The 23017-nt window shown below is 65.7% G+C and overlaps 2 protein-coding genes across 7 annotated transcripts in view; one reads left to right on the top strand and one right to left on the bottom strand.

Annotated features, from left to right (window-relative positions):
- Positions 1 to 19517, top strand: part of SEMA4D (semaphorin 4D) — an 82710-nt gene extending 63193 nt beyond the window's left edge. For 2 of the 5 annotated variants that reach the window (XM_059142559.1, XM_059142560.1), the window contains exons 10-16: positions 543 to 718; positions 822 to 978; positions 1632 to 1854; positions 2573 to 2688; positions 6933 to 7105; positions 7185 to 7228; positions 8000 to 10232. In XM_059142559.1, the coding sequence (XP_058998542.1) occupies positions 543 to 718; positions 822 to 978; positions 1632 to 1854; positions 2573 to 2688; positions 6933 to 7105; positions 7185 to 7228; positions 8000 to 8916 (1806 nt within the window). In that variant the 3' untranslated portion in view covers positions 8917 to 10232. Of the gene's footprint in view, positions 1 to 542; positions 719 to 821; positions 979 to 1631; positions 1855 to 2572; positions 2689 to 6932; positions 7106 to 7184; positions 7229 to 7999; positions 10233 to 10426; positions 10634 to 15976; positions 16187 to 16752; positions 16846 to 17885; positions 17984 to 18462 lie in introns of those variants that run through there. The other 3 variants (XM_059142561.1, XM_059142563.1, XM_059142562.1) reach the window with 3 other exon arrangements.
- A 597-nt stretch (positions 19518 to 20114) lies between these two features.
- The window catches only part of SECISBP2 (SECIS binding protein 2), a 42557-nt gene continuing 39654 nt past the window's right edge, over positions 20115 to 23017 (bottom strand). For both annotated transcript variants that reach the window (XM_059142564.1, XM_059142565.1), the window contains exons 15-17: positions 21574 to 21728; positions 21195 to 21366; positions 20115 to 20869 (exon numbers count right to left, since the gene is read on the bottom strand). In XM_059142564.1, coding sequence (XP_058998547.1) covers positions 20778 to 20869; positions 21195 to 21366; positions 21574 to 21728 — 419 coding nt within the window. In that variant the 3' untranslated portion in view covers positions 20115 to 20777. The remainder of the gene's footprint in view (positions 20870 to 21194; positions 21367 to 21573; positions 21729 to 23017) is intronic.

The raw sequence follows: 23017 nt of genomic DNA, 5'->3' as shown, positions 1-23017 counted from the left end.
TCCCAGGTTCTAGGAAGTTGGTTTTGTTCACTGTGGGCTTGAGCCCTTTGGAGCTGGGATGTCGGCGTTCCGGCTCGCGGTGGGGCTGTTTCTCCCGCCCCGCGTAAGCGCGCTCCACTCCAGTCTTGGGCGTCCAGATCGCGGTGTTTCAGGGCTGTCACCCAAGCAGGTCACGTGAAGCGTGTCCGCATTGTCCCCTGGGGCCAGCTCACTAACACAGGTTTATAGAGGATCCCGCAAAGCCCTTGGAGATGACCTGGTCCTGTACAAGGAGGCGGTCCACAGGAGCCCTGGTCGGCAGCCTGCTCCAGGGGCCTGCGGTGCGAGGCTGGCAGGGCGTCCGCCCGCTGTGAGGCACGTGCGTGGGGACCACCTGTGGGTCCCCCTGAGGCGAGGCCACTGCAGACAGGCCTCTCTGGGTTTCGTGCTGGATGGAGAGGACGACGCGGTGCCGCCCGCTCTGTGCGGCCGGGGGTCAGCGCGGCCTCGGTCCCTCCGGTTGGAGCTGCCCCTCCCCACCACGCTCGTCCTTCCGGTTTCAGGGGGACCAGGGCGGCCTGCGGACCTTGCAGAAGAAGTGGACGTCCTTCCTCAAGGCCCGGCTGATCTGCTCGCGGCCGGACAGCAACCTGGTCTTCAACGTGCTGCAGGACGTCTTCGTGCTCCGGGCGGAGGGCCTGAAGGAGCCGGTCATCTACGGGGTCTTCACCCCACAGCTGTGAGTGCGCGGGCCCGGGCCGGGGGGGGGGGGGGGGGGCGCCGTCTGCGGGCCCAGCTGCGGGCCCACCGCCCGCGTGGTCACGCCGTGCCCTGCTCCCCAGGAACAACGTGGGGCTGTCGGCCGTGTGCGCCTACCACCTGTCCGCGGCCGAGGAGGTCTTCTCGCGCGGGAAGTACATGCAGAGCACCACGGTGGAGCAGTCGCACACCAAGTGGGTGCGCTACAACGGCGCGGTGCCCACGCCCAGGCCCGGGGCGGTGAGTGGGGCGGGGCCGCGGGGCGGGGGCGGGGCCGCGGGGCGGGCCCAAGTGGGCTGGGGCGGGGCCGAGGGGCGGGCCCAAGCGGGCGGGGGCGGGGCCGCAGGGGCCGGGCGAGCAGGCGCCCCCTCAGAGCCGGGGAGGTCGGGCTGTTTGATCTCGTGCGTCCCGCACCGAAACGCGGTGTCCGTCAGGGACCTGTGCGCCCCACCCGTGGACCCGAGTCATGTTTTTGGTTTGGTTTGGTTTTTTCCTAAAACGAGTGAATCTGTGTAGAAGCCGGTGTGGCTGCATGGACCGCCCCGCTCCGCCCCGCCCCGCCCCGCCCCGCCCCGCCGGCACCGGCCTCCTCCCTCCCCGCCCCGCCGACCTGGGTCAGAGGGTCGCACGGAGGTGCACGGAGGAGCCCCGCCGCGCCGGGCCCGGGGCTGGGATCGCTGCCGTGCCGGGTTCCGGGACCGCGACGCGTGTCTGACTTAGGACCAGGCACAGACGACGCACAGTTGCGTGTCGCCGGCAGAGCCGCGCCTGGTGGCCTTGCCCGCGGGCCGTAGAGCTGGGCCTGCCGACCGCTGGGGGCCGGCCGCCTGCCCCTCCGCTGGGCCGCGAGCCCGCGGGCCAGTGCGCGCGACCAGCCGCTCTCCTCCCCGCAGTGCATCACGCGCGAGGCGCGGGCCGCCAACTTGTCCAGCTCCCTGAGCCTGCCCGACAAGACCCTGCAGTTCGTCAAGGACCACCCCCTGATGGACAGCTCCGTGACCCCGATAGACAACAGGCCCAGGCTCATCCGAAGCGACGTGAACTACACGCAGGTCGTGGTGGACCGGACCTGGGCTCTGGATGGGACCCCCTACGACGTCATGTTTGTGGGCACAGGTGGGTCCCGCCCCCAGGGTCAGGACCCCAGCAGATCCGGCTCCTCCGCGCTGCAGGGCCCGCCCCTCCCCACAGAGCCACAGTGCTCACAGGGCTTTACGGGAGGGAGAGTCTCCAGCACTGGCCTCTAAGGTCTGCGACCACCCAAGTCCTGGTCCCTGTCTGGGGGTTCACGTGTGGTAGGTTGAGGCTCGCACAAAGGGAGTCCAAGTGCTGCCCGTGGGGCCAGCTGAACCTGTCCCGACCTTCCGTGAGAGCCCATTCAGGGAGAGGGCTAGTGGCCGGGCCCAGCGGCAGCTGGCGGGGCCCCAGTCGGCCCTGGGGGCTTTCCAGCATGCTCTGAGCCAGGTTGGGGGGAGGTCCTGCCCTCGCCTGCTGGGGCCCCGCAAGGGATGGCGCCCCAGAGGGCCAGCGGAGCCTGGGAGCCACCTCTGCTCCTACCGGCCAGCACCATCTCGCCGCACTGACGTCCACTGGAGTCAGCGATGGTTTTCCAGAAAACCCTGAAGCTGACCCAGGCCACACGAGGCCGAGGTGCATTAACTACTGGTTTTTCCTTTCCCACTTCCAGAGTGCAAAGAGCACCGGTTTCTACATGTCCCATCGAGGCAGAGAGTTGAGAGTTAGGACAGGGGCCATTTGCTCCATGGCCGATGGCAGGGCTGGCTCTGTCCTGCCCTCCCAGGCATGTCTCTGACCTCTAGCTTTGCCCTTGCAGACCAGGGCACCCTGCACAAAGCGGTCAGCCTGGAGAACGAGGCCCACATCATCGAGGAGACACGGCTCTTCCAGGACCTCGAGCCGGTCCAGACACTGCTGCTGAATTCTCAGAAGGTAGAGTGGCTGGGTGGGCACCAGCAGGCCGGGCCGGCACTCACCCGTCTGGTTCAGAGGGCCTGACCTCCAGGCTCTTACAGAAGGTCCTGGGAACCCTGGGCTTTGGGTGGATGGAAGGCTGAGTGATGGAATGGTCACCGCGGGTTGGCGGAGCCTCGCCGTGTCTCTGGGGGCCCCCAGTGTGGCCGTGGGGGCATGCTGGCTCAGGGAAACACTCCTGCGCCCCGAGCTTGTCCGGGTCAGCACCTGTCGGCAGTTCAGCTGTTGGTGCAGGAGAGCCGGCTCTGAGCCATGGTGATGAGGCCCACGTGGCCCCCGTCAGGCCCCTTCTCCTGCGTCGGGTCGGGGTCCGGGTCCGGATCCGGATCTGGTTCGGCCCTCCCGCAGAAGCTAGGACTGGGTGCTTGAGGCTCTGGGGGCTGCAGTGTCCGTGCACTGGCCGCACTCTGGCAGTGCCTTCGTTACAGGCCCCAAGCTCCGGAGGGTCACAGGATAGCATGCTTTTGACTTTTTTTCTCCACCATTAACAGTGTGAAATCTGGTATGAGCTGGGGGGTAGCACAGAAATAGCCAAGGGGCTGGACTGGTTCCCTGTCCCCATGGCCTGGGACACAGGCCTCCCTCTTTCCCACGGGGGTGGGGGGTGCAGGAGCAGGAGGAGCAGAGCAGGCCTGGTCCAGGACCGTGAGTGCAAGCCCAGCAGGCCAGTCCTGCCTTAGTCTCTTCGTGTACCTGGGGGACAGCGGACCCTGTGAGTGGTCCAGCCCGGCCCTGTGCCCAAAGGCCTCACCTCTCCGTGTGGGCGTCCCCATGCTGTGAGCCCAAGCCCGAGGGGCAGCCGCGCACCTGTTCCCGTAGCTGCAGAGCTGGGCTCGGCCCGGCCCCACCATGTGCAGCCCTGCTCGGCGGGGCCTGCTCTGCAGGGCGTTGCTCACCCGCTGGGTGACCCAGAGTGCAGTTTGAGCCAGAATGCTCCCGAGCCTCCTCCCTGTGTGCGGACCGAGCGTGCCACTGCAGAACGGGGTCCGACAGCCCCTCTGCGCGTCCCCGCAGCCTGCGCTCTGGTGGGGACAGCAGGAAGCAAGGGGCCTGGCAGCCAGGCAGGGGACGAGGGAAGCAGCCGACTTCTCGGGCACCCACGGGTCCCCTTCGTGGTGAGCTTAACGTCCTTGGATCTGGTGTCCAGACTCCGTCACAGGGTCACGCCCCCTCCCAGCCACTGCTGTGTGCACCCTGTCCCGGCGTCTGAGGGGAAGACGACCCTAGAGCCTAGGCGAGCTTCCAGCAGCAGGTGCCTCCCCTGCCCCCACCCCACCCCCGGCTTTGCTGTGGGAACAGGAAGCGGGCAGCCCTCCCGCCCGCCCCAGGCGCGTTGCTCGCAGGCCGAGGTCCGGACCCTGATGCATCCGGGTTGTCAGAAGTGTCAGGGCAAAGGCTGGGCCCCCGGGGGCGGAGGCGGGGAGGCCACAGCTCTTCTCCGCAGTGGCGTGCAGACACTCGGGCTTCTGGGCGCGAGGCCAGCCGTCCCGTGGGAGGGAGGGGTGGGGAAGGAGTTATGGCTCAGCACGTGCTCACCTGCCTGTGGCCAGGTCTTGGTCATGTGTCCGTGCCAGGGGGCAGGCCACACGGGGAGCCGTTGGGGGCCATCTGTCTGTCCTCACGGGGGCCCCTGCACTGCGCCACCTAGACCAGCAGGAAGGCAGCGTGCGTGCCCGGACCCCCACGCCTTCTCCCAGGGTGGGTGGGCTCGGGGGGCTTGGAACGGTGGGTGTGCAGCCACGGCAGCAGGAAGTGGATGGCAGGGAGAAAAAGACCCCCCCCCCACCGCCAGCCGAGTTGAGGCTCTTGCGGGCAGTCACGCGGGTCTCGGCAGTAGGAAGCCAGCGGGCAGCCCCCGCTGTGGGAACAGAGAGGCTGGGCCATGCTGCCCGAGGACACGCGCGTTCTTCCGTGGTTACTGACGTGGTGAACACGTGTGGATCAGTTACCGTTTCGACCGTTCACACGTGCACAGCTCAGCAGCCGTACCATTTCCAGAACCTTCTCCACCTCCCAAAGGGAAACCCTTTCCCCACTGAGCACTAACCCAGCCCCTGGCGCCCACCATCCACGTTCTGTCTCTGGGATTGGAGGCCCCCAGGGACCGCATGTAAGTGGGAGCGGTATTTGTTGTCTGGTGACTGGCTTATCTCACTGCGCACAGGTCCTCGAGGGTCAGCTGTGTGGCATGTGACAGGATTTCCTTCCTCTTCCAGCAGGAACACTCCTCAGTTCGCACACGCACATCCTGTGTCCCCGCCATCTGCGGGCAGGCGCAGTCCGCCTCCAGCCTGGGCTGCCCTGAGCACGGTGCTCGGACTTCGGAGTCCTGCTTTCAGGTCCTGTGGAAATAGGTGGCAGACGTGCTGTCTGGTCCCCTCCGAGCCAGGCGGCGGGCTGCATCCGCGTGTTGGTGGGGGCGTTCTTTGCAGAACTCCTTCAGCTCCAGGCCCCAGCACGAGTCGGATGAGGCTGTCCACACAGTGACTTAGCTGGGAGGGCCTGAGCCCTGGGCTCCCAGGGCCATGGGGACCCGTGAGGACCAGGGCATGAGCGCGTGCACCAAACCTCACGCCTGGTCAGGTGGTTTCTCTGTCCTTTTAAACACTTTTCATTATGCAGTTGTGTGAGGTCCACAGAGGCATTGGGACGAGGGGCAGGGACCCTGGGCCTTCATTCCATGTGGAGGAGCTCCACAGGCCCAGCGCCCACGGGACCCCAGACGTCTGGTCATCACTCCCACCCCCACCCCGATCCGAACAACCATCTGCTCCACTTCCGGAGACTAACTTGGCCTGGGGCGTCTTACTCCTCAGCCCCTGTGGCCGGGGCCAGTCCCCATTGGTCTTTGTCTTGGTGGCACGGTTAACTGCAGAGAACTGCCCGCATTCTGCAGAACACTGCGGTCTCCTCGTGCTTGGACGGGGCTGACGGTCTGGGGCCCTGCTGGCTGGAGCCCGTGGGCGTATATCCAGCCTGTGGTGCCTGACGCTTGCTTGTGGGAGACCTCAAGGCTGCTGTGCTGTTCCTCCGGCCCCCAGACTTGTGCAGCTGCCGGCGACCGCGGCCCCAGCAGGGGTTTACTGCCCCTTCTCTCGGATCGGCTTCTTGGTGGCTGTGCCTTATGGGAGTCCAGCCCTAAGGAGGGGGTGTATGCAAAGAGGGGAGCCCGTGGCCCCCAGGGTCCCTCAAAGTCGCCCGCTCGGCCCTCCCAGAAGCCCTCAGCTCTGTAAGCCACGTGACCCCTGGACCGTGACCCAGTGTGGCTTCCTCTGCCCGGTCCCTGCCGATAGGGAGGGGCTGCCTGGGCCAGCTGTCCACAGCTTGTTCTCACCGGACAGTCTGCTGCAGAGGGGACCTCCTTTCAGCTGTGCCTGTGCAGAGCGGGGGGTGGGGGCGTGGGGAGGGGTCACAGGCTAGGAAACAGAGGCTGGCCTCGGGAACTGGGGCACCAGCCAGACTCGGTCTCCCCAGGGGAAGGCTGTGCCTTATCTGGGTCCGAAACTGAGTTCTGTTAAGCTCGGAAATCTCAGGGTTAACCAAAAGATGGGGCGGTGGGTGGGGGTCGCGGGGAAGGGAGTGTAGACACGAGTGCGGAATTGCGGTCCTGCGGCCCTGGCTGCCTGTCGGGCGGCCCGTGCGGGAGCCCCATCCCCGCTGCGTAGAGCGCGGTCAGCCTTGCTGTGTGCCGGGCTCTCCGCCACGCGGTCTGCTGGTCTCCCGGTCCGCGTGCTCCTCCCTCGCAAACCTGGACAGGACAGCGCCTGGCACGTCCTTGGTCCCGCGTGCTGGAATCCTGCACGCTTCCCTGCCACTGGGCACCTTTCCTGGCCCCGCCGGGTTCGGACCCGCCCTAGCCGTCTGCGCACGGCTGCTCAGGCTGGGCAGGCCTGACGTGGGGCTCCGCCTTGTGCCGCTTGATCTCTGGCGGGTGGCGGGGCTGGGAGTGCGCGGCTGGAGGGGCTCTGTGCGCGCAGAGGGAGACCCGTATCCACGCAGGTCCCTGGAGGAGACGAAGAGGGCCCGGGGCCCCGGAGGGCGGAGCCCATGCGTGGACTGGGCTGGAGACCCCATGGTGCCCGCCTGTTCATGGCTCTGGAAGCTCCTGGATGAGCAGACGCACGCACATGCGCGCCAAGAAGTCCTGGCGCCGGGTCCGCAATGGCCGCCCCCTCACCTGCCTGCCCCATCTCACCCCGCAGGGCAGGAAGTTCGTCTACGCGGGCTCCAGCTCGGGCGTGGTGCAGGCCCCCGTGGCCTTCTGCGAGAAGCACGCCACCTGCGAGGACTGCGTGCTGGCCCGCGACCCGTACTGCGCCTGGAGCCCGGCCAGCCAGGCCTGCGTGGCCCTGCACCTGCCGGACAGCCACAGCAGGTACCGGGGGACGCGGCAAGCCGGCTCACCCGCCCGCGGGGTATGCACGTGCGTGTGACCGTGCCCGCTTGTGTTGCAGGGATCTGATCCAGCGGATGAGCGGAGACACGGCCGGCTGCCCCAGTAAGTGGGTCCCTGTCGCTGCGCTGCTCCCGGGCGTCACTGAGCCGCGGTGCTCCGCTGCTGGGGCATCCTGTACCTTGTGTTCCCCCTCCTGTCCCCAGAACAGAGGGCGAGCATCCCTGAGGATACTGGGGCCGGCCCGCCTTCCCTTTGAGTTGCAGAAAAGGGTGTTTGAAGCCACATAGCGGGTCTGTTTCCCGGGTCTGTTGTCCAACCCAGGACGTCCGCCCTCGAGACGCTGCTCTCCGCGTACCTTGGGGCTGCTTCAACGACCCAGACAGCCTGGCAGTGGAAGGGAGGGTGGCGAGAGAGGAGTCCTCAGCCCTCTGCGAGGCCACCGCCGGGTCAGGCTCATGCCGCTGTCCCCTGGAAGGCAGTCGCGCTCCTGTCCCTGACCCGACGGCGGTCATCCGCTCGGGCAGCTTCAGGATGGGGCACCGGGGGCACTGAGAGGCCGCGAGCCCTGCAGCCGCCAGCAGACGCGCGTGGTGCGCAACTCGGTGCGCGGCCACTCGGCCTCCCAGGAAGCCAGGGCTCCAGACATCATCCGGCTGCCCGGTGGCCTCCGGGTGCCGTGTCCCGCTGGGCTGCATCGGGGCCCGTCTCTGCCGTTCTGTCACGCGTGTCTTTATCTCCTTAGTCGTCCTGGAAGAGTCCGTGTTGCTCCAGTGGGTGGAAAGCTTGTGTTCTCGTGCGTGTTAACCTGTCTGTAAAAGGAGGGAGGCAGCGAGCGGGTCGTTGACGCTGTGCACGTTTATTTTGATGTTCCAGATAAAACTAAAGAAAGTTTCCGGCAGCATTTTTTCAAGCACGGCGGCACGGCAGAACTGAAATGCTCCCCGAAGTCCAACCTGGCCCGGGTGGTGTGGACATTCCAGAACAACGAGCTCAAGGCCGAGGGCCCCAAGTACGGCCTGGTGGGCAGGAAGGACTTGCTCGTCTTCAACCTGTCGGAGGGAGACAGCGGGGTGTACCGGTGCCTGTTGGAGGAGAGGCTCCGGAACAGGACGGTGCTGCATGTGGCGGCCAGGCACGTTCTGGAGGTCAGGGTGCCCCCGCGGACCCCCGCGGCCCCCACCACACCGGCCGAAGGGGACAGGACCCCCCTCAGAGTGTCAGCGGAGCCCACCCCGGGCCCCCCAGCCCAGACGCCGGTGGTGCTGGGCCCTGCACTGGGGGCCATGGCCCCGCCGCCCAGCCCCACGCCCAGCAGCACGCCGTGCAAACCCAAGACTGTGGTGAACACGGTGCCGCAGGTGCACTCGGAGAAGACCGTGTATCTCAAGTCCAGCGACAACCGCCTGCTCATGGTCCTCTTCCTGCTCTGCTTCGTGCTCTGCCTCGGCCTCCTGTCCTACAACTGCTACAAGGGCTACCTGCCCGGCCAGTGCCTCAAGTTCCGGTCTGCCGTGCTGCTAGCGAAGAAGCAGCCTGCAGCCGACTTCTCCGAGTTCGAGCAGAGCGTGAAGGAGACGCTGGTGGAGCAAGGCAGCTTCTCCCAGCAGAATGGGGCGCAGCCGCGGCCAGCCCTGGACACGGGCTACGAGACGGAGCAGGACACCACGGCCAGCAGGGCGCCCACCGACAGGGAGGACTCGCAGCGGCTCGATGACCTCCCGGGCCGGGACAGGCCCTTCGATGTCAAGTGTGAGCTCAAGTACGCCGACTCGGACGCGGACGTGGACTGAGGCGGCCGCACGGAGGCCCCCAGCCGGCGTCGCGTGCCCGGCCCCGGGGCGGTGTGGGGAGCCCGTGTCTGTGCACCTGCTTCTGTGTCTCTTCCCTCGGGTCGAGCTTGTGAGTTGGTTTCTTTGTCCTTTTGGAAAGCGGCGAGCATTGCACCGGCCTCCTGCGGTGGGCCACGGGTGGGGACAGGCCTGCGGGCTAAGGTGGCGGCTCCCCTCTGCCCTAGCTCCCCGCCGCCCCTCGCCTCCGGTGCCCCCCAGCCCCCCGCCCCAGAGCAGCAGCCACTGAAAGATTGTTTCGTTCCAGATTGGAAATGACACTTGTGTTTATCAGATTGGTAACTTAGCGCCTGTTGTCCAGATTGGCACGAACCTTTCCTCCCACGGGATTATTCTGTAGGGTTTTACTTTTTTTGTGTTGGGTCGTTTGGTTTTTAAGTCACTAAAGCAGATGTTTTCAAGTTTAGAAGTCGCACATCTTCCGGTTTCTGTTGCGAGGACAGGCTCCAGCTTCTTCCGTTGCTTATGATTCTCAGGGATAAACCTACTTTGGCCACATGCGTTCCTCCTGCTTCCAGAAACATGGACAAAACCATCTCTTGAGCACACCGGTATTTTTTTTTTTCTTTAATTTTATTCCTTGAGGGAAGTGTCATACTCAGAGAGATTTCCTTTCTGTACTTTTTCTGTTTTAATTCTTTTGAAGAAGAGAGGCCAGTGGGTGGCTGTTCTATGAGCCCAGCGGGGTCCCCAGGATCAGAGGAGCCGCCTGGCCAGGGCCGAGGGGGCGCATGTGTTGCCATCGGATGCTCACAGCCGCTGCTGGAAAACTCCTGTGCAGACGGACAGACGGACGTCCACCGGGGCACCTTCCGCCATCCGCGCGGCTTCTGTAACTGTCACTCCCGCGCGGCCGCTGTCCACGGGACGCCCCGCTCCACCGGCCAGAGCCGGCCCCACCTGCGCGTGAGCTGGGCGGCGGCAGCCACACAGGCCGTCTCTCCACACACACCACGGAGCCGCAGGGTGGCCCACGCGGCTGGCGCGGTCTCTCTCGGCGCGCACGGGAAGGACAGTGTGGCCGCGGCGCTGTCCCGGCGCACCTGCTACTGCGTGCGCTGGAGGCAGCGGCGCGCTTGTCGTGGCGGGGAGCAACACGGATTTCTGTGCCTGCGTGGACAGTGTCCTCTTCAGCATGAGACTCAACCGTTTTGGTGTAAACATTTGTGTTTTATAAGATTTACTTTGTTTTTATTTTTCTACTTTGAATTGTATACATTTGAAAAATAACCGAATAAACGAGAACCTTACATCCTTGACGTGGGCCTGTGACTTGCCGCGGCTGCCGGGAGGCCCCCCCCCCGTCCCTCCCTCCTGTGGGGCGCGGACCGGGGCAGGTCTCAGGACCGCCGGGCCCTTCCCTCCCCGGTGCTCTGCTTGCTTCCTCCGGGGCGCGGTGGGACCGGACGGCGCCCTCCTCAGCGGCCTCTCTCTCTTCTGTCCTGTCTCACAGCCTCGTCTGTGCCCTCCCCTCCTCCGGGGTCCTCCTCCCTGTCCTGTCGGGGCCCTGGCGCAGCTGCCTCTCCCCGAAGCCCCCGGCCGGCCTCAGGTTCGGGGTCTGACAGCGGCCCGCCTGTCGCCTTGCTGCCGCCCTTCCTCAGCGACCAGGCCCAGCACGTGCGCGCCCTGGGGACCTTCCACCTCTTCTGCCAGGCCACAGGTAAGCGAGGCACCGGGCTGGGTGGGGGCGGGCAGTGCCGGCCCGGAGCCCCTCCTGCCAACGGGGGGGGGAGGGGGGGTAGCGGCTTCTTTGAGGGCCAGTGTTTCCTGCCAGGGGCTTCATGGCCATGGATTCAGTCGTGAGTGCTCACCTCTGCCTCCGAGCCTCCAGGCCACCCACAGGCGGGCTGGGCTGGGCCCGGAGACCTCGGTTAGTTGCTCAGCCATTCGCAGACTGTGTGCGCGCTGACGGTTCAGGGGTGGGTCTCTGTGGCATCTGAGAAGTTCATTCCAGAGCCTGCAGAAGGGACGTTGTGACTCGGTGGTGATGTTGACACAGGACAGCTTGAGAGCCTGGTGGCCCAGGAGGTGTTGGGAGGGGCCGCTGCACGGCTGTGGTCTGGCCAAGCCGCTGACCAGGGCCCCTTCCTCCGTGCCCAGAGCAGAAGACTAGAGCACAGGAGGACAAGCACAGGTGGTTTCTGTTGGAGATTTTAAACTGCAAGAAGCCACTCGGGCTGTGGCACCGGCTCTCTGGGCTGTGGCACGCCCCGTGGGGGCCGCGGGCTGCCTGCGTGGCTGCAGGGGAAGTGCCCTGTGTGTGGCACGCCGTGGAGAAACCTCTGGGATCAGGTCTGTGTGGTCCTGGGTCGCCTGCTCCATGCCGGGCCTTGGTTTGTGCTGGGCCCCCTGTGGCTCCAGGGCCTGGCGATGTCCCTTGGGGCCTACCCGGCGTGTGGTCATACAACCCGCAGGGGCAGGCGGACCATGTGTCCGGGAGTCCAACACTCTGACATGTGGCTTCTCAGGCACCCGTTCGCAGGTGGGCGCGTGCAGCGGTGCTGTCCCTGCGAGTGGGGGATGGAGACCACCGTCAGCCAGAGCAGGAACCACGCCGGGCTTCAACAGGGACCCAGCACGGGCCATGAGTCGCGGCGCTGCGGGCGGCCGGGGAGGAGGGGGGATCCGCGCCAGCAGGATGCACCTCTGCTGGGGGCCGAGGATGGGGCCTGGGGCTGAAGGGGGCAGCGTGGAGGGGCAGCACTCAGGGTGGACTGAGCGGAGGGCCCATGGCCCCGCCCTCCTCCTTCCATGCTCCTCAGTTCCCAGGAACACTGGCCCATCTAGAAGCTCCCATTGTTCCAGTGCGTCCCCACCTGAGGCCGGGAGGTGGCGCAGGAAGGACCGGTCTTTCCCAAGGAGCCGAATGTGCCGTTCCACCCAAGGCAGAGGCCCCGCGTTTGCCCAGAGCGGGCTCGGTACACGCCCCGCGCACGGTGCACACGCGCCACAGCCGGGCTCCCGGAGGCAGGCCCGAGTGCCGTGGCCCGAGGGAGGGCCGCCCCGCCGCGCAGCGGTGACTGAGGAGTGGGCACTGGCGGGGAGCGGCCACATCCCCGTGCCCCCACCCACCCACCCTCCAGAGCCCTCACCTGAGCGCTCAGCAGGCAAAGCCAGGAGGCGGCCCTCGGGGGAGGCCCCAGCCAACGTGGAGGCGCTCGCGTCCACGCTAGGAGACCACTGTTGCCGCGGCAGCCCAGCAGGCGGAGGCCCCCCGCAGTCCTCGCCCCGAGGCCAGCCTGCCAGGCTCACTCGCTACACGTGGACATCTGGGTTTCTCTTCCCAAAGCCCTGGCCATGAGCCAGGGCAGGCCCACCGTGCAAGTGCTGGTCCAAGTATGTGGTGTTCTAAAGGACAGCGTCTTGGGAGTCACAGATGGTACCACAGGTTAAGGCCTTTTCAAGCTGCCGCTCTGGCCGCAGGCTCAGGGCCACCACAGGGCTGTCCCTATTAAACCACTTCACAGAGCCTGGGGCCATGACCCGACCCAGGCCAGGTGGCCGGCTTGTGACAGGCGTGGCTCATCACCCAGTGATTTTCAGGGCTTCTGTGCTCACCCTCTTCCCTCGGCTCCTGGTCTGCCCCGCGGTGTGCGCGCGTGTCCGGGTGTGTACGCCACACCCCGGTGTTTCTTCTCACGGCTCGAGGTGGGCTGTGGGTTGTGCTCAGCGGCTGCGCCTCCGTCCCCAGCCCGAGCATGCGGAGGGGGGGGTCCGGATTCCAGGACCGCCCAAGCTGCTGCCTGCCCCGTGGTGAGCCGTGGGCGTGCGTCCGCAGTCGGGAAGAGGGGTCCTGGGCCGGGGGAATGCAAGTGGGCGTGTGGCCGTGTTCCAGACTTTTCGAGAATGATGACACCGTGCCCCTCGTGGCAGGTGTCGGGACAAACAGTCGTCCACAGCTGTGTTAGGGCACGTACAGACGGGCACGGGGACGGAGCGAGGGACCCGTATGAGCCCGTGTTCCTGCGCGTGCAGACCACACCTCTGCGCCCACAGGCCAGAGCTCCGAGCTCTCCTTCCCAAGGAAAGCCGAGCTGTGTGCCCCAGGGGCCCCCACATCTGACGGGACTGTGCTTCCCACTCATTTACACTGCGTCACCTCTAAAGCTAAGAACGGAACCACTGTACTATAGGTGACAGTTGGCTGTTCAGGGTTTTGATAGCCTTGTATGTTTTAACTGTGACGTTGGACACCGGAGTCCCTGTAGCCCCTGGGCGCCGCGGGGGCCACGGAAGGTGCGCGGCTGAAATGTCCTGTGAGCGCCCGCGGTGGCCGTTGGTGCTGGCGTGATTCAGGGCGGGGGTTCGAGAAAGGCCAAGGCTGGGCTGTGGGGGTAGCCGACTCACGAGCGGGTCGTTTCCCAGGAGGGCTGAAACCCCTCCATGGATGGGCAAGGCTGATCGGTCTCTTTGCTGGGGTCTCAATCCTCAGCGGGTTTCGCAGGGCGCTTTTGCCAAAGCCAGGTCTCCCTTCTGCTGGGCTCGTCCTCATGTGCGGTCATTGGTCCCAAGCACCTCACACCCCATGAGGCTGTGCACCCGAGCCGGCGACCCCCGCCCTTCCCCCGCCAACAATGGGGTCTGGAAAGCGCATTTAGCCACACGCGCCTCCAGGAATTAGGACCTGCATGTTCTGGGGTCACTGTTCAGCTGACCACAGGGCACCAGCCGCTTCGAGGAGGAAGGCTGACATAACTGGGGTGGTGAAGGGCCCCCCACCCCGGCAGGGTCCCAACTTCTGTGCAGTTGTGAACCGGGCCATGCCGGACACCGTCCGGCCCCTGGAAGCCCGGTGTGAGCACCGCCCCCAGGTGCAGCCAGGAGCTGGTGGGAGGCCACGGGGGTAGGCTGGCCCCAGGGTCAGGGCAGACCACAGGCATGGGGATGCCAAGTGGGGACACCGGTCACAAATGTGGCCCAAGAACTGGGAGTAGACCCCATCACACTCCCCTCCAACTTAGGGCTCTCAAGCCCCGCTTCCAAAATCGGGTGTCCTCCCTTGGTGAATAGCCACTGCTCTGAGGGGCTCTGGTTTTCTCACGCAGGCTGGGCTGGGGGGCAGGCTGGAGCCAATGGCCCCTGCACCTCGTGGACCCCGGGGTAGGTACTGGAACCTGAGGCCAGGGGAACCGTCCTAGGGCCCAGAAGAGATGCCGCATGCCCAGGGCATGAAGGCGTGGCCCTGCGGGGTTGCACGAGGCCCCCGGGGTAGGGGGGTACGGCCTGCTGTCTGGGCCTGATGGTGGGGTGCGGGCCCTGCTGACGGTTTAACGGTCCCTTTGCCTCCTTGTCTTCCCTGCATTCGGAAGGAGCTGCGGAGCTTTAAGCAGAGTAAGTAAAACGAAAGCTCCCCTTTAACGTTTTTAAAGCTTTCTTGGGGCTAAGCGCGCGCTTGAAGATTTAATCACAAAGCTTTTCAGGACCGAGTGGCACGTAGTCTGTGCTCAGCCCAGGCCCCCGCAGTGTGGTCAGCCGAGCGCGTCGCTCCTTCGGGTCCTGGCTCAGGGTGAGGAATCGGCGCCAGCTCAAGCCCCCAGTTCTTTGTCCAAGTTGGCCGTGAGGACCTTCCGGAAGCTCCTGTGGACGCATCTGGTGGCTCCAGCCCTGGGCGGGTCTCCGTGCACAGCATCACGGGGCAGTCGGGGGCGAGCGGAGCCCGGGCTCTTGGGAACGGACACAGGCCGCCTCACTTCCCGATCACGGTGCCTCATGAAAATCCCTGTCCAGACCTGCACCCGCAGCCAGGCGGGCCGGCGGGCGGGGCCCAGCAGCCACGGCAGGGGCGCCGGCACGGGCGTGCCACGGGTGCTACGCATCTGGAGTCCTCGACGGAGGACAGAACGCTGTGGGAAAACAAGTTACAGCGAGGGACTGAAGTCCCGGGAAGCCCACACAGAAAACGAGAGAAGCCACTGTGTGCCTGTGGCCGACGTGGCCAGACAGCTGCTGTGTGAACCACTTCTGAGCAAAGCCTTCCAGGATTTCCTTGACGGCCTTGGCACGTTTCTTTCCTCGAGGTGCCTTGTTCTCACGGCAAAACCAGTATTTGCTGTTGTGGGTCTGGGATTCTGGGAAAGCGCCAAGAGCGGGATCGCAGCTCCTCGCTGTCCGCCACCTGCAGGCAGCTGCCCCCAGCGCGACGGCTAGTGGAGGCCTTTCCTCCGGCGTCTACACGTCTGTGTACACGTGGACACACACTGATGCTTAAATATCTCCTGTGACACGACGGCATTTCCCTGGGTTACAGTCTCAAACGTGACTCACAAATACAACACAGCTGGCCGTCACATCAGGTCTCTGACTCCTGGTTGTTCGTCTCCAACTTCTTACGGACACAGCTCTGCTGGCCTGGCCCGTCCGCGCTCTCGCCCTGGCCTCGGGGCTCATTCCTGGGACTGTGTGGTCCACGTCTGACTTTCCCTCCGGAGGAAGGCTCTTTGGACATGCCGAAAGCAGTGCCTCACGGACGAGAGACCAGAGCGGGGCGGGGCCATGCCAGCGACGCAGGAATCCCGGGAAGGCCGTCCTGGTGTTCCTCCTCCTCAAGCGGCCGTGGCCAACACCGCCCCAACCCGCTCCCGCGCCACAGCTTTGCGTCCTGCGTGAGGCCGCTGGGCTGCAGGTTCCTGCCGGGCTCGGGGAACTACGGCCACAGGCTGACCCTCCTCGGCCCGGTGTCCTCCACGACACCGCGGCTTATGTCGCCCCAGCCTGGGGGAGTGGCTGGGTAGACTCCGGCTTCACGGAATGGATCCCCAGGCAGGACCGGATCTGGGTTGGCACCCAGCGCGGCTGCTGGTGCCACCATGCCCGGCACAAGTTTGGGGGAGAGCAGAGAGGGGCCTTCAGTCTCGCTCGGCCCCCCGGCGCCCATCCTGCCCCCCGGGTTGGCTGGACCCCGCCCCCTTCAGTGCTGGGGAGAGCAGGGGTGGCCCCACAGAGGCAGAGCCTTTGGTCACAGGTGGCAGCGGCAGGGCCCGGTCAGATGTGTCCGTATCCGCAGGTCCCGCAGACATTCACTTCATCTGGGAGAAGAACGGCCGCGAGCTGGAAACGTGCGTCCCCACGCAGACCCACGCGCTGCTCGACGGCAGGACCCACGCGCTCAGCTGGCTGCAGGACGCCGTGGGCGCGAGCGCCGAGTACCGTTGCTCCATCGTCTCCTCCGCGGGCAACAGGACCTCCCGCGTGCGGGTCACCGTCATGAGACTCGGTGAGTGGTGTCCCTCCGCGTCCACACCCCCAGTCACACACCCACCCCGCGCCCACACCCGCCAGGTTGCACTGCGGGTTTCCGTTGGGCGGTGCTGGGAAGGCCGCCATCTGAGAGCCCCGAAGGCCCCAGCTCTGGCTTCGCACGGAGAGGACCTGGCGGGGTGCACGGGGCTGGCCCGAAAGGTCTCCCCTGCCCCGCGGAGGTTTGCCTCAGTCTCCGCTGGCTCTGTGCATGGCCTTCCTGGACCCCCGTCCGCATGGTCCACACTCATGCCACAGTGTCTCCAGGCCTGGCCAGGCCCAGGGCACCGGGAAGCCTGCCCTTTCCTTTCCTCCGAGAGACCCTGCTCCACTTCATGTCCTGGGCTCTTTCTGGAACTCTCCTGCCACACGTGGGACCGCCTGGCATGGTGTGAGGCAAGGAGGGGCCCCGGGGCCACATGCTGCTTCCAGCCAGCCTTGGAGGCTGAGCATCTCGGGGAGGCAGTGCCTGCTTTCCTGCTGCCGGCCTAGGGCTCAGCGTTCCCGGGTCTGCTCTGTCCCCACCGGCACCTCCGCTTCCAGCTTCCAGGTTCTGTGCTCCCCTCCTGTTTCCAGGCCGTCCTCAACAGTTTCCATCGATGCTTAGGAGATGCTGGGAAGGCCCCCATGCTTCTGGTGAGAGTTTGGGGAGAGAAAACTGCAAACTTCTGCCCCGCCCAGAACCTGGTCCTCCCATTTCTGTCAAGTAGCCTCCGCCCGGCCACCGTCAGGGCACGCGGACTCCTCACGTGAGCCTGACTCACAAGCCACGAGGTGTCCCGCAGAAACCACGAGAACAGCACTGGCGGCACAGTCGGGAGGGCCCCCGCGGTGGTCCTGCTCCCCCGACCCCTGCCCCGCGGTCACCCAGCGCACCGGCGTGGGAGCAGCAGGCCCTAACACCGATCGCGGGCAGGTGTACCTGCCGCACACACGCCGCACACACGCCACGGGAGCAAGGACGCCGGCCAGGACAGCGCGGTCTCTGCCTGGCTGCCGAGCCTGCTGTGTCTCCTGAAGCTGTGGAGCCTGGAGAATGCAGCGCTCCTGCAGGGTGGGAGCCGGACGTCCTCCAGACCCCCTTGTGGTGAAGAACCCCAAACACGCCTCTACAGCGCTGGCCCCAGCCCTGCCCAGTTCTGCTCACGGAAGAAGCTCTACTTTGTATCTCGGGGTGCAGGTCCCTGGCACCCGTTTCTGAAACTAGCGACAGGGTTGCGGTCTGGTAACTGCGGCGCCTGGGCTCGTGCCGCCCCGACAGCGCCGCGCGGAACTGACTTCCGAACCCTCAGCTCAAACTGCCGCGGCAGCCACGCGGAGCAGGTAGCAGCAGAGCACACCACGGCGCCGGCCTGCTGAGCCGCGGACTCCCCGGCCTCAGTCGGGACAGGCCTCCCAGGAGAGGTGGCACCAGCCCCAAGACGGGGGGCACTAGCCCGTCTCTTGCCTGTGTAGGAAATTCAAGTGAGTCGAGGATAGGGCCGGTGTGACCATGGGGACCAGACGCTCCCGGGGCCAGTGGCCTGAGGAAGCCCCCACAGCCAGGAAGGCAGGCTTGGAGGCTCGAACGCCTCGCCCGAAACCTGGCCGTCGGAGGGCCTCAGCGGACAGACAGACCCAGGTGCCACCAGGGCCAGGAGGCTGACACCCGGCCCCACCCACCCCTTGTCTTGCAGAGGCGACCCACCAGGAGCAGTGGACCAGAGAGCTGGCCGCCTGGAGGGCTGTGGCCGGGGAGCATGACCGCGTGATGCGGAGCTGGAGGAAGGCGTGGGTATGTGGCCAGACGGACAACAGGCAGGGGCCGGCAGGGCGGGCCCGCAGAGCCGTTCTGCCTTCAGGAACCTTCGGGCTCTGAACTCTAGGCAAATCCCCAGGGAGTGTCAGCGCAGTGAGGAGAGGAGGGCCTCTCGTGGAGACTCCAGATGGGGGGCACGTGTGGCGGCAGGGCCACAGGCTCTCGCTGAGCCTGCAGGGAGTCCCGTCCAGGCACCCACGGGTGGCAGGACAGGCGGCCCCCAGTCCCGGGAGTCGGCCGGGCAGGTGCCCCAGAGCTCCCCGGCAGGCTTCCACCGTCCTGGCCGCCGTGGCCACCTACAGCCTCTCCTTGCTGCCGACACGGACTCAGGGTCTCTGACCGATGCATTCGAGCTCAGCTTGCACAGGACACCCTCCCCGAAGGCCACCTCCTGCGTCTTGGGGGGAGGTCTCTGTTCTGCCAGGAATTCAAAGGAGCCTGCATTGTTCTTTCAGGAAAGCTGTGACAAGGACAACTTATAGACCTCAGCTGAGGCGCTGCCCCCTCCCAAGCCGCCCCGGAGAGGCCCCAGGACCGTGAGCAGTCACCTGGCCTGCCAAGACAGGGTTCACCTCAACCGCCAAAGACAGCAGCCAAAACTTTAAAGACTTAGTTGCTCGCAGGGGACAGGAGAGCCTACCTGGCGGACACGGGACACCAGGACCGTTAAGCTACAGATTCGATGCCAGACAGCGGCGTGCATGATGGCTCCTCTCCCAGAAACGCCGCTGCTGTGCTCCCAGCTGTTCCTCCCGCCCACACGACAGCCCCGTCCCCAGCCTGCCGCTGCTCCCACCTTCACTGAGCTCCCACGCGCCAGGGACAGGCCCAGCGAGACCAATGAAAGCAACTGGCCGGACACCTCGAGTGACAGGAGGTACCCCCCTCTCCCCCCAGAAGCTCCAGGCTCTAAGGGCTCCATGGGCTTCGGCACGCGGCTCCAAGTGTGCTCTGTGCGTGCCCTGAGCTGGCGTGCCCCATGCCGGAGCCTCTGCTGACGGGGCTACACCCTCTGCGGGACCCAAAGGCCTGACGCTGCGCAGCCCAGACCCCGGTCACCTTCTCCTAATGAAATGACGGTAACCCGCAGCCAGCCCACCCTCCCAGAACCTCCCTGCAACCCCCGCACACGGACAGCCTGTGTCAGAACCCCCCGCCCCCGATTCGGAGGCTGAGGACCTCTGAGAGTGCGTCTGTCTCCCCCGGCTTGCAGCGGGGTCGCCCGCCCGCCCCGGCCTCCGGGCCCGCATGCAGGGTGCCGTCCACTTAGCGGGGGGTGCGCGCGTCCGGGCTCCCACGGGACGGGCTCAGAGGCCTGGGCCCTTCCAGGGGCAGCTCTCCGCGGCCGGGAGACTCGCCCCGGGTCTGGATGTGGGGGAGTGTCTCATGCCAAGACCGCAATGAGACGCGTGCCCCCAGCCTAGCGCGGTGGGGGTGGGGGTCTGGTGGGACCCGAGCTTAGGAGGCGGGGTTGTCTACACTGTTGAGAAAATAAACAGGAATAAATGCAGTGAGCGGAGCATGTGCTTGGGAGGCGTGGCCCCGAGGGCACAGGCCGGTGTGTCCCCAGCAGCTGCAGCCTCTGCCACCAGAGGGACGCTGTGGCCAGGCCAACCCCCATAGCAAGTCCCCCGAGAAGCACCAGGCGGTGCCAACACGGCACTCGCACCGCCCCGCTGGGCTCCGCGTGCTCCCCTGGGCTCTGCTGCCAGTTCAAAACGTCCTGCTCTCCTTGTAGATGAACTTGAGGACTTTCCTGTCGCCTCTCTCAAACCTCCCATGGGGCATGGGGCACCTGCAGACGCAGGAAGGCGAGAGAGCCCTGCCCTTGGGGGAGAAGCTGCGGCGTCACACGCTCCCGCAGGCCACTCGCCTCAGACTAAACATGCCCGGCGCCACCAAGGTCCCCTAACAGTGCGCTCAAGGCCAACGAGCCCCGCGGCTCACCCCATGCGCACTGGGCAGCAAAGCTCCGTCCCGTCATGACACCGGGACGCGTGGGGCTGAGGCAGCAGCCCTCCCGGCAAGCCTCTTCCCCTTAAACGCCGTGCCTGAGGGGCCGCCCCCGGACTCAGGACGTGCCCACGAGCCTAAGACGGCGGGCGGATCAAATCATTGCTCTTTATTCAAAATAAATAAACCCTCTTACCTACAGCAAAATATGAAAGCAAACTTCTATCCCACTGGCCTCCAAAACAGAAACCACATTCAGAATACATTCGTTTACAAAAAGAAAACATCTGCAGATCAGCAAAACAAATCCCGAAACTTCAATATACATTGCTTCTTTGAAAAATAAAAGCAAAAAGGAATAATTCATGTCAAAAGGTCACAGGTTAGAGAAGTGATTTTCCTCAAGGCTCATTTTAGCAGACCCTCTAAATACCCCCCATCTTCCAGTCAAAAAGCCAGGTCCCAAGAGAGCCGCCCCCAAGCCCACACCCGGCCCGCGACGCCACCCCCGCCCCCGGACACAGTTCAGCTCTTCTGCGGGGGTTGGGGGGGTTCTTCACAGCAGAGAACTCGGGGCGCCACACCTTCCAGCCGTTCCCAGATTCCGTAGCTCAGACCCAAAGCTGCCTCTCGGGGCTCCTGGGCAAGGCTCCCCTAGCACGCCCGGGGGTCCAAGGGCCCGGGACATGCCTCCTGGATTCACCTTCCGACTCAAAAGCCACACAGCACAGCAGGTCTGCGGAGACCTGAGAAGAGAGGGGCCCCCGAGTCTCTCATGCCTCCCTTCCTTACCGCAGGCAACACACACAACAGCGCGCTACAAACTCAGGTTCAGCATCTGTGAGGTTGAAGCCTCCAGCTCCAGCGCGCAGCGACGGTACGCCTCCAGGTGATTCCTCCAGATTTCCACTACAGACGACAAAGGGGCACAGCTGAGGGACACCCAGGGACAGCTGGGGCCGTCTCTGCTGTCTGGGAGTGGGGGGGGCGACTGCCCAGGGGGGCTCAGGTCCCTACAGGAGCCTGGAGAGGACCTCTCCCCTCACCCCCGCTGTTAGTATCTGAGAGCCTCCTGCCAAGGACCCCACGGGGCTCAAGGCCACGCTCTGCAGGCGCCATGTGACCTGAGGTCTGAGCCCAGCTGGGACCGACCCGGCCTTATGCCGCCACCTGGCAGTCCAGGGGGACGCAGAGCCCAAGGACACACAGTCCCCCTGCCCCGCCCAGCACTCACTGTAGTGCGGCTCTTCTCTCCCAGCCACGGGAGCCGGGGGGCTGTCCTGCGCCGAGCCGCCGGGAGCCGGGGGGCCGGGCTCCCCAGCCAACTCCTGGCGCACGCTCTCCAGCATGGTCTTGTACGCCAGCCGGGCGGCCATCGTCAGCTCAACCATCCTGTGGAACTGGTCCTGGGGCAGAAGGGAGCGCGTGGATGACAGCCCTGACCCCAGAGACACGGGTCTCCGCCTGCCGGGCAGCAGGGGTGAAGCAGGGGACCCCCAGCAAGGATGCTGCCTGCCAGCGGCAAGCACAGAGCTGCCTCCGAGTGGCCCTGCGGTGCCCTGCGGGGGACACTGCATGCGCGCCCACGGCTCCCAGCCCGGCCCTGAACTCACCTGGGCCCCGTCGTAGCTGAAGATGCCCACAGCGCTGACGGGCACGGCCTTGTTCAGACTGCGCCCCAGCGCTTTGCGGTTGAGCGCAAACACGAACGGGATGCTCTGCTCGCAGGCGTAGTCGATGATGGTGTGCAGCGTGTCATCCAGCCCGCCTGGTCAGGGACAGGGCAGAGACCAGGAGATGCGTCACACGCAGCCTGGCGCGGTCCTGGCCACAAAGGGATTCCACTTTCACAGGGCAACAGCCCTGTGGGCCGCGCCTGCAACCAGGACAAGGCTGCCCCCACCATCCCGCAGGCGCAGTGTTCCTCCCAGCCGGGGGATGCGCTCTCGAAGAGACGCATAGACGCGTCCTCCACCAAGGAAACACCTGGCCTTATGTGGGACACGGGAAGGGAGGTCTTCGCCTTCTAACAGGGTCCCTGCTCCGGATCCCAGCATGGGGGTACACAGAACACCCGGCAAAGCTCAGACACCGGCAGGGGCCAGGCCTCCCCATCTCCATGTCAGGTGTCCCCAAGTCTCAGTGACACAAGCTCCAACCAGAGGGCTCTGCGCTGCCACCGCCCACGCGCTCTCCCCACCCGCCTTTCGTTTGCTGGAGGCTCCCAGGACGCAAGGCAGGGAAGCACAGCCTGTGTCTGCCTAGTCCTTTACGGCCATGACCCAGAACTGCCATCCCCAGCCAGAGCAGAGGGGCCCGGGGCGGGGGGGGGGGGGGGGGGAGCCCGCCCGCCCCCCCCCACCCCGTGCACCCACCAGCAGGCGCCCCACAAGCCGCTGCGGACTCCACCTCCGGCCCCTCCCCTCCCTGGAGGCCCAGGCCGGGTTGGGAACCGGCGGGACCCCCAGTTACTTGGCCGACCCTCCTGGCAGCCAGCCCCTGCCTCTGGGCCGCTCCAAAGGTCACCTTTGTTTACATAACACCTCTGGGGAGTTATCAGGACTATTCCAAGGTGTGAGCCACAAACCAAGCACAAAAACCCAACAGGAAGAACTCTTACTTCGGTTGGCTTCACGGGTGTTTGCTGCAAAGGACAGGACGGCTCCAGGGTATAATCCGGACCCGCCCTGTGCCCCAGGCCCCCGGCTAACTGCCTGGGAGCAAGAGCTCCTGGGTGCCCACAGAGATGGGACCCTGGGGGCACGGAAAGGTTACAGGCCAGCCCCCCCCCCCCTCCCGCAGCAGACTCCCCACCCTCCACCACCCGCCCTGCAGGGTCCGGGCGCGGGGGGGGGGGTGGGGGGTGGGGGGGGTGGGGGGGGGAGGGGGGCGGGGGGAGGTGCAGGAGAGGCACGCAGAGAAGGGCTAAGGAGGGCTGGGTGTGGGTGACATGCCGCCACACGGGGGCCCAGCAGTCCCGAGTCTTACTACAAGAGAGGGGTGTGTGTGTGTGTGTGTGTGTGTGTGCGCGCGCGCACAAGTCGCGCAGGCAAGTGG

This window comes from Mustela lutreola, chromosome 12 (genome assembly GCF_030435805.1).
Source record: "Mustela lutreola isolate mMusLut2 chromosome 12, mMusLut2.pri, whole genome shotgun sequence".
In the NCBI taxonomy this organism is placed as follows: domain Eukaryota; kingdom Metazoa; phylum Chordata; class Mammalia; order Carnivora; family Mustelidae; genus Mustela; species Mustela lutreola.
Note: the sequence above shows the minus strand (reverse complement) of the source record. Positions and strands in the feature narration are given on the sequence as shown.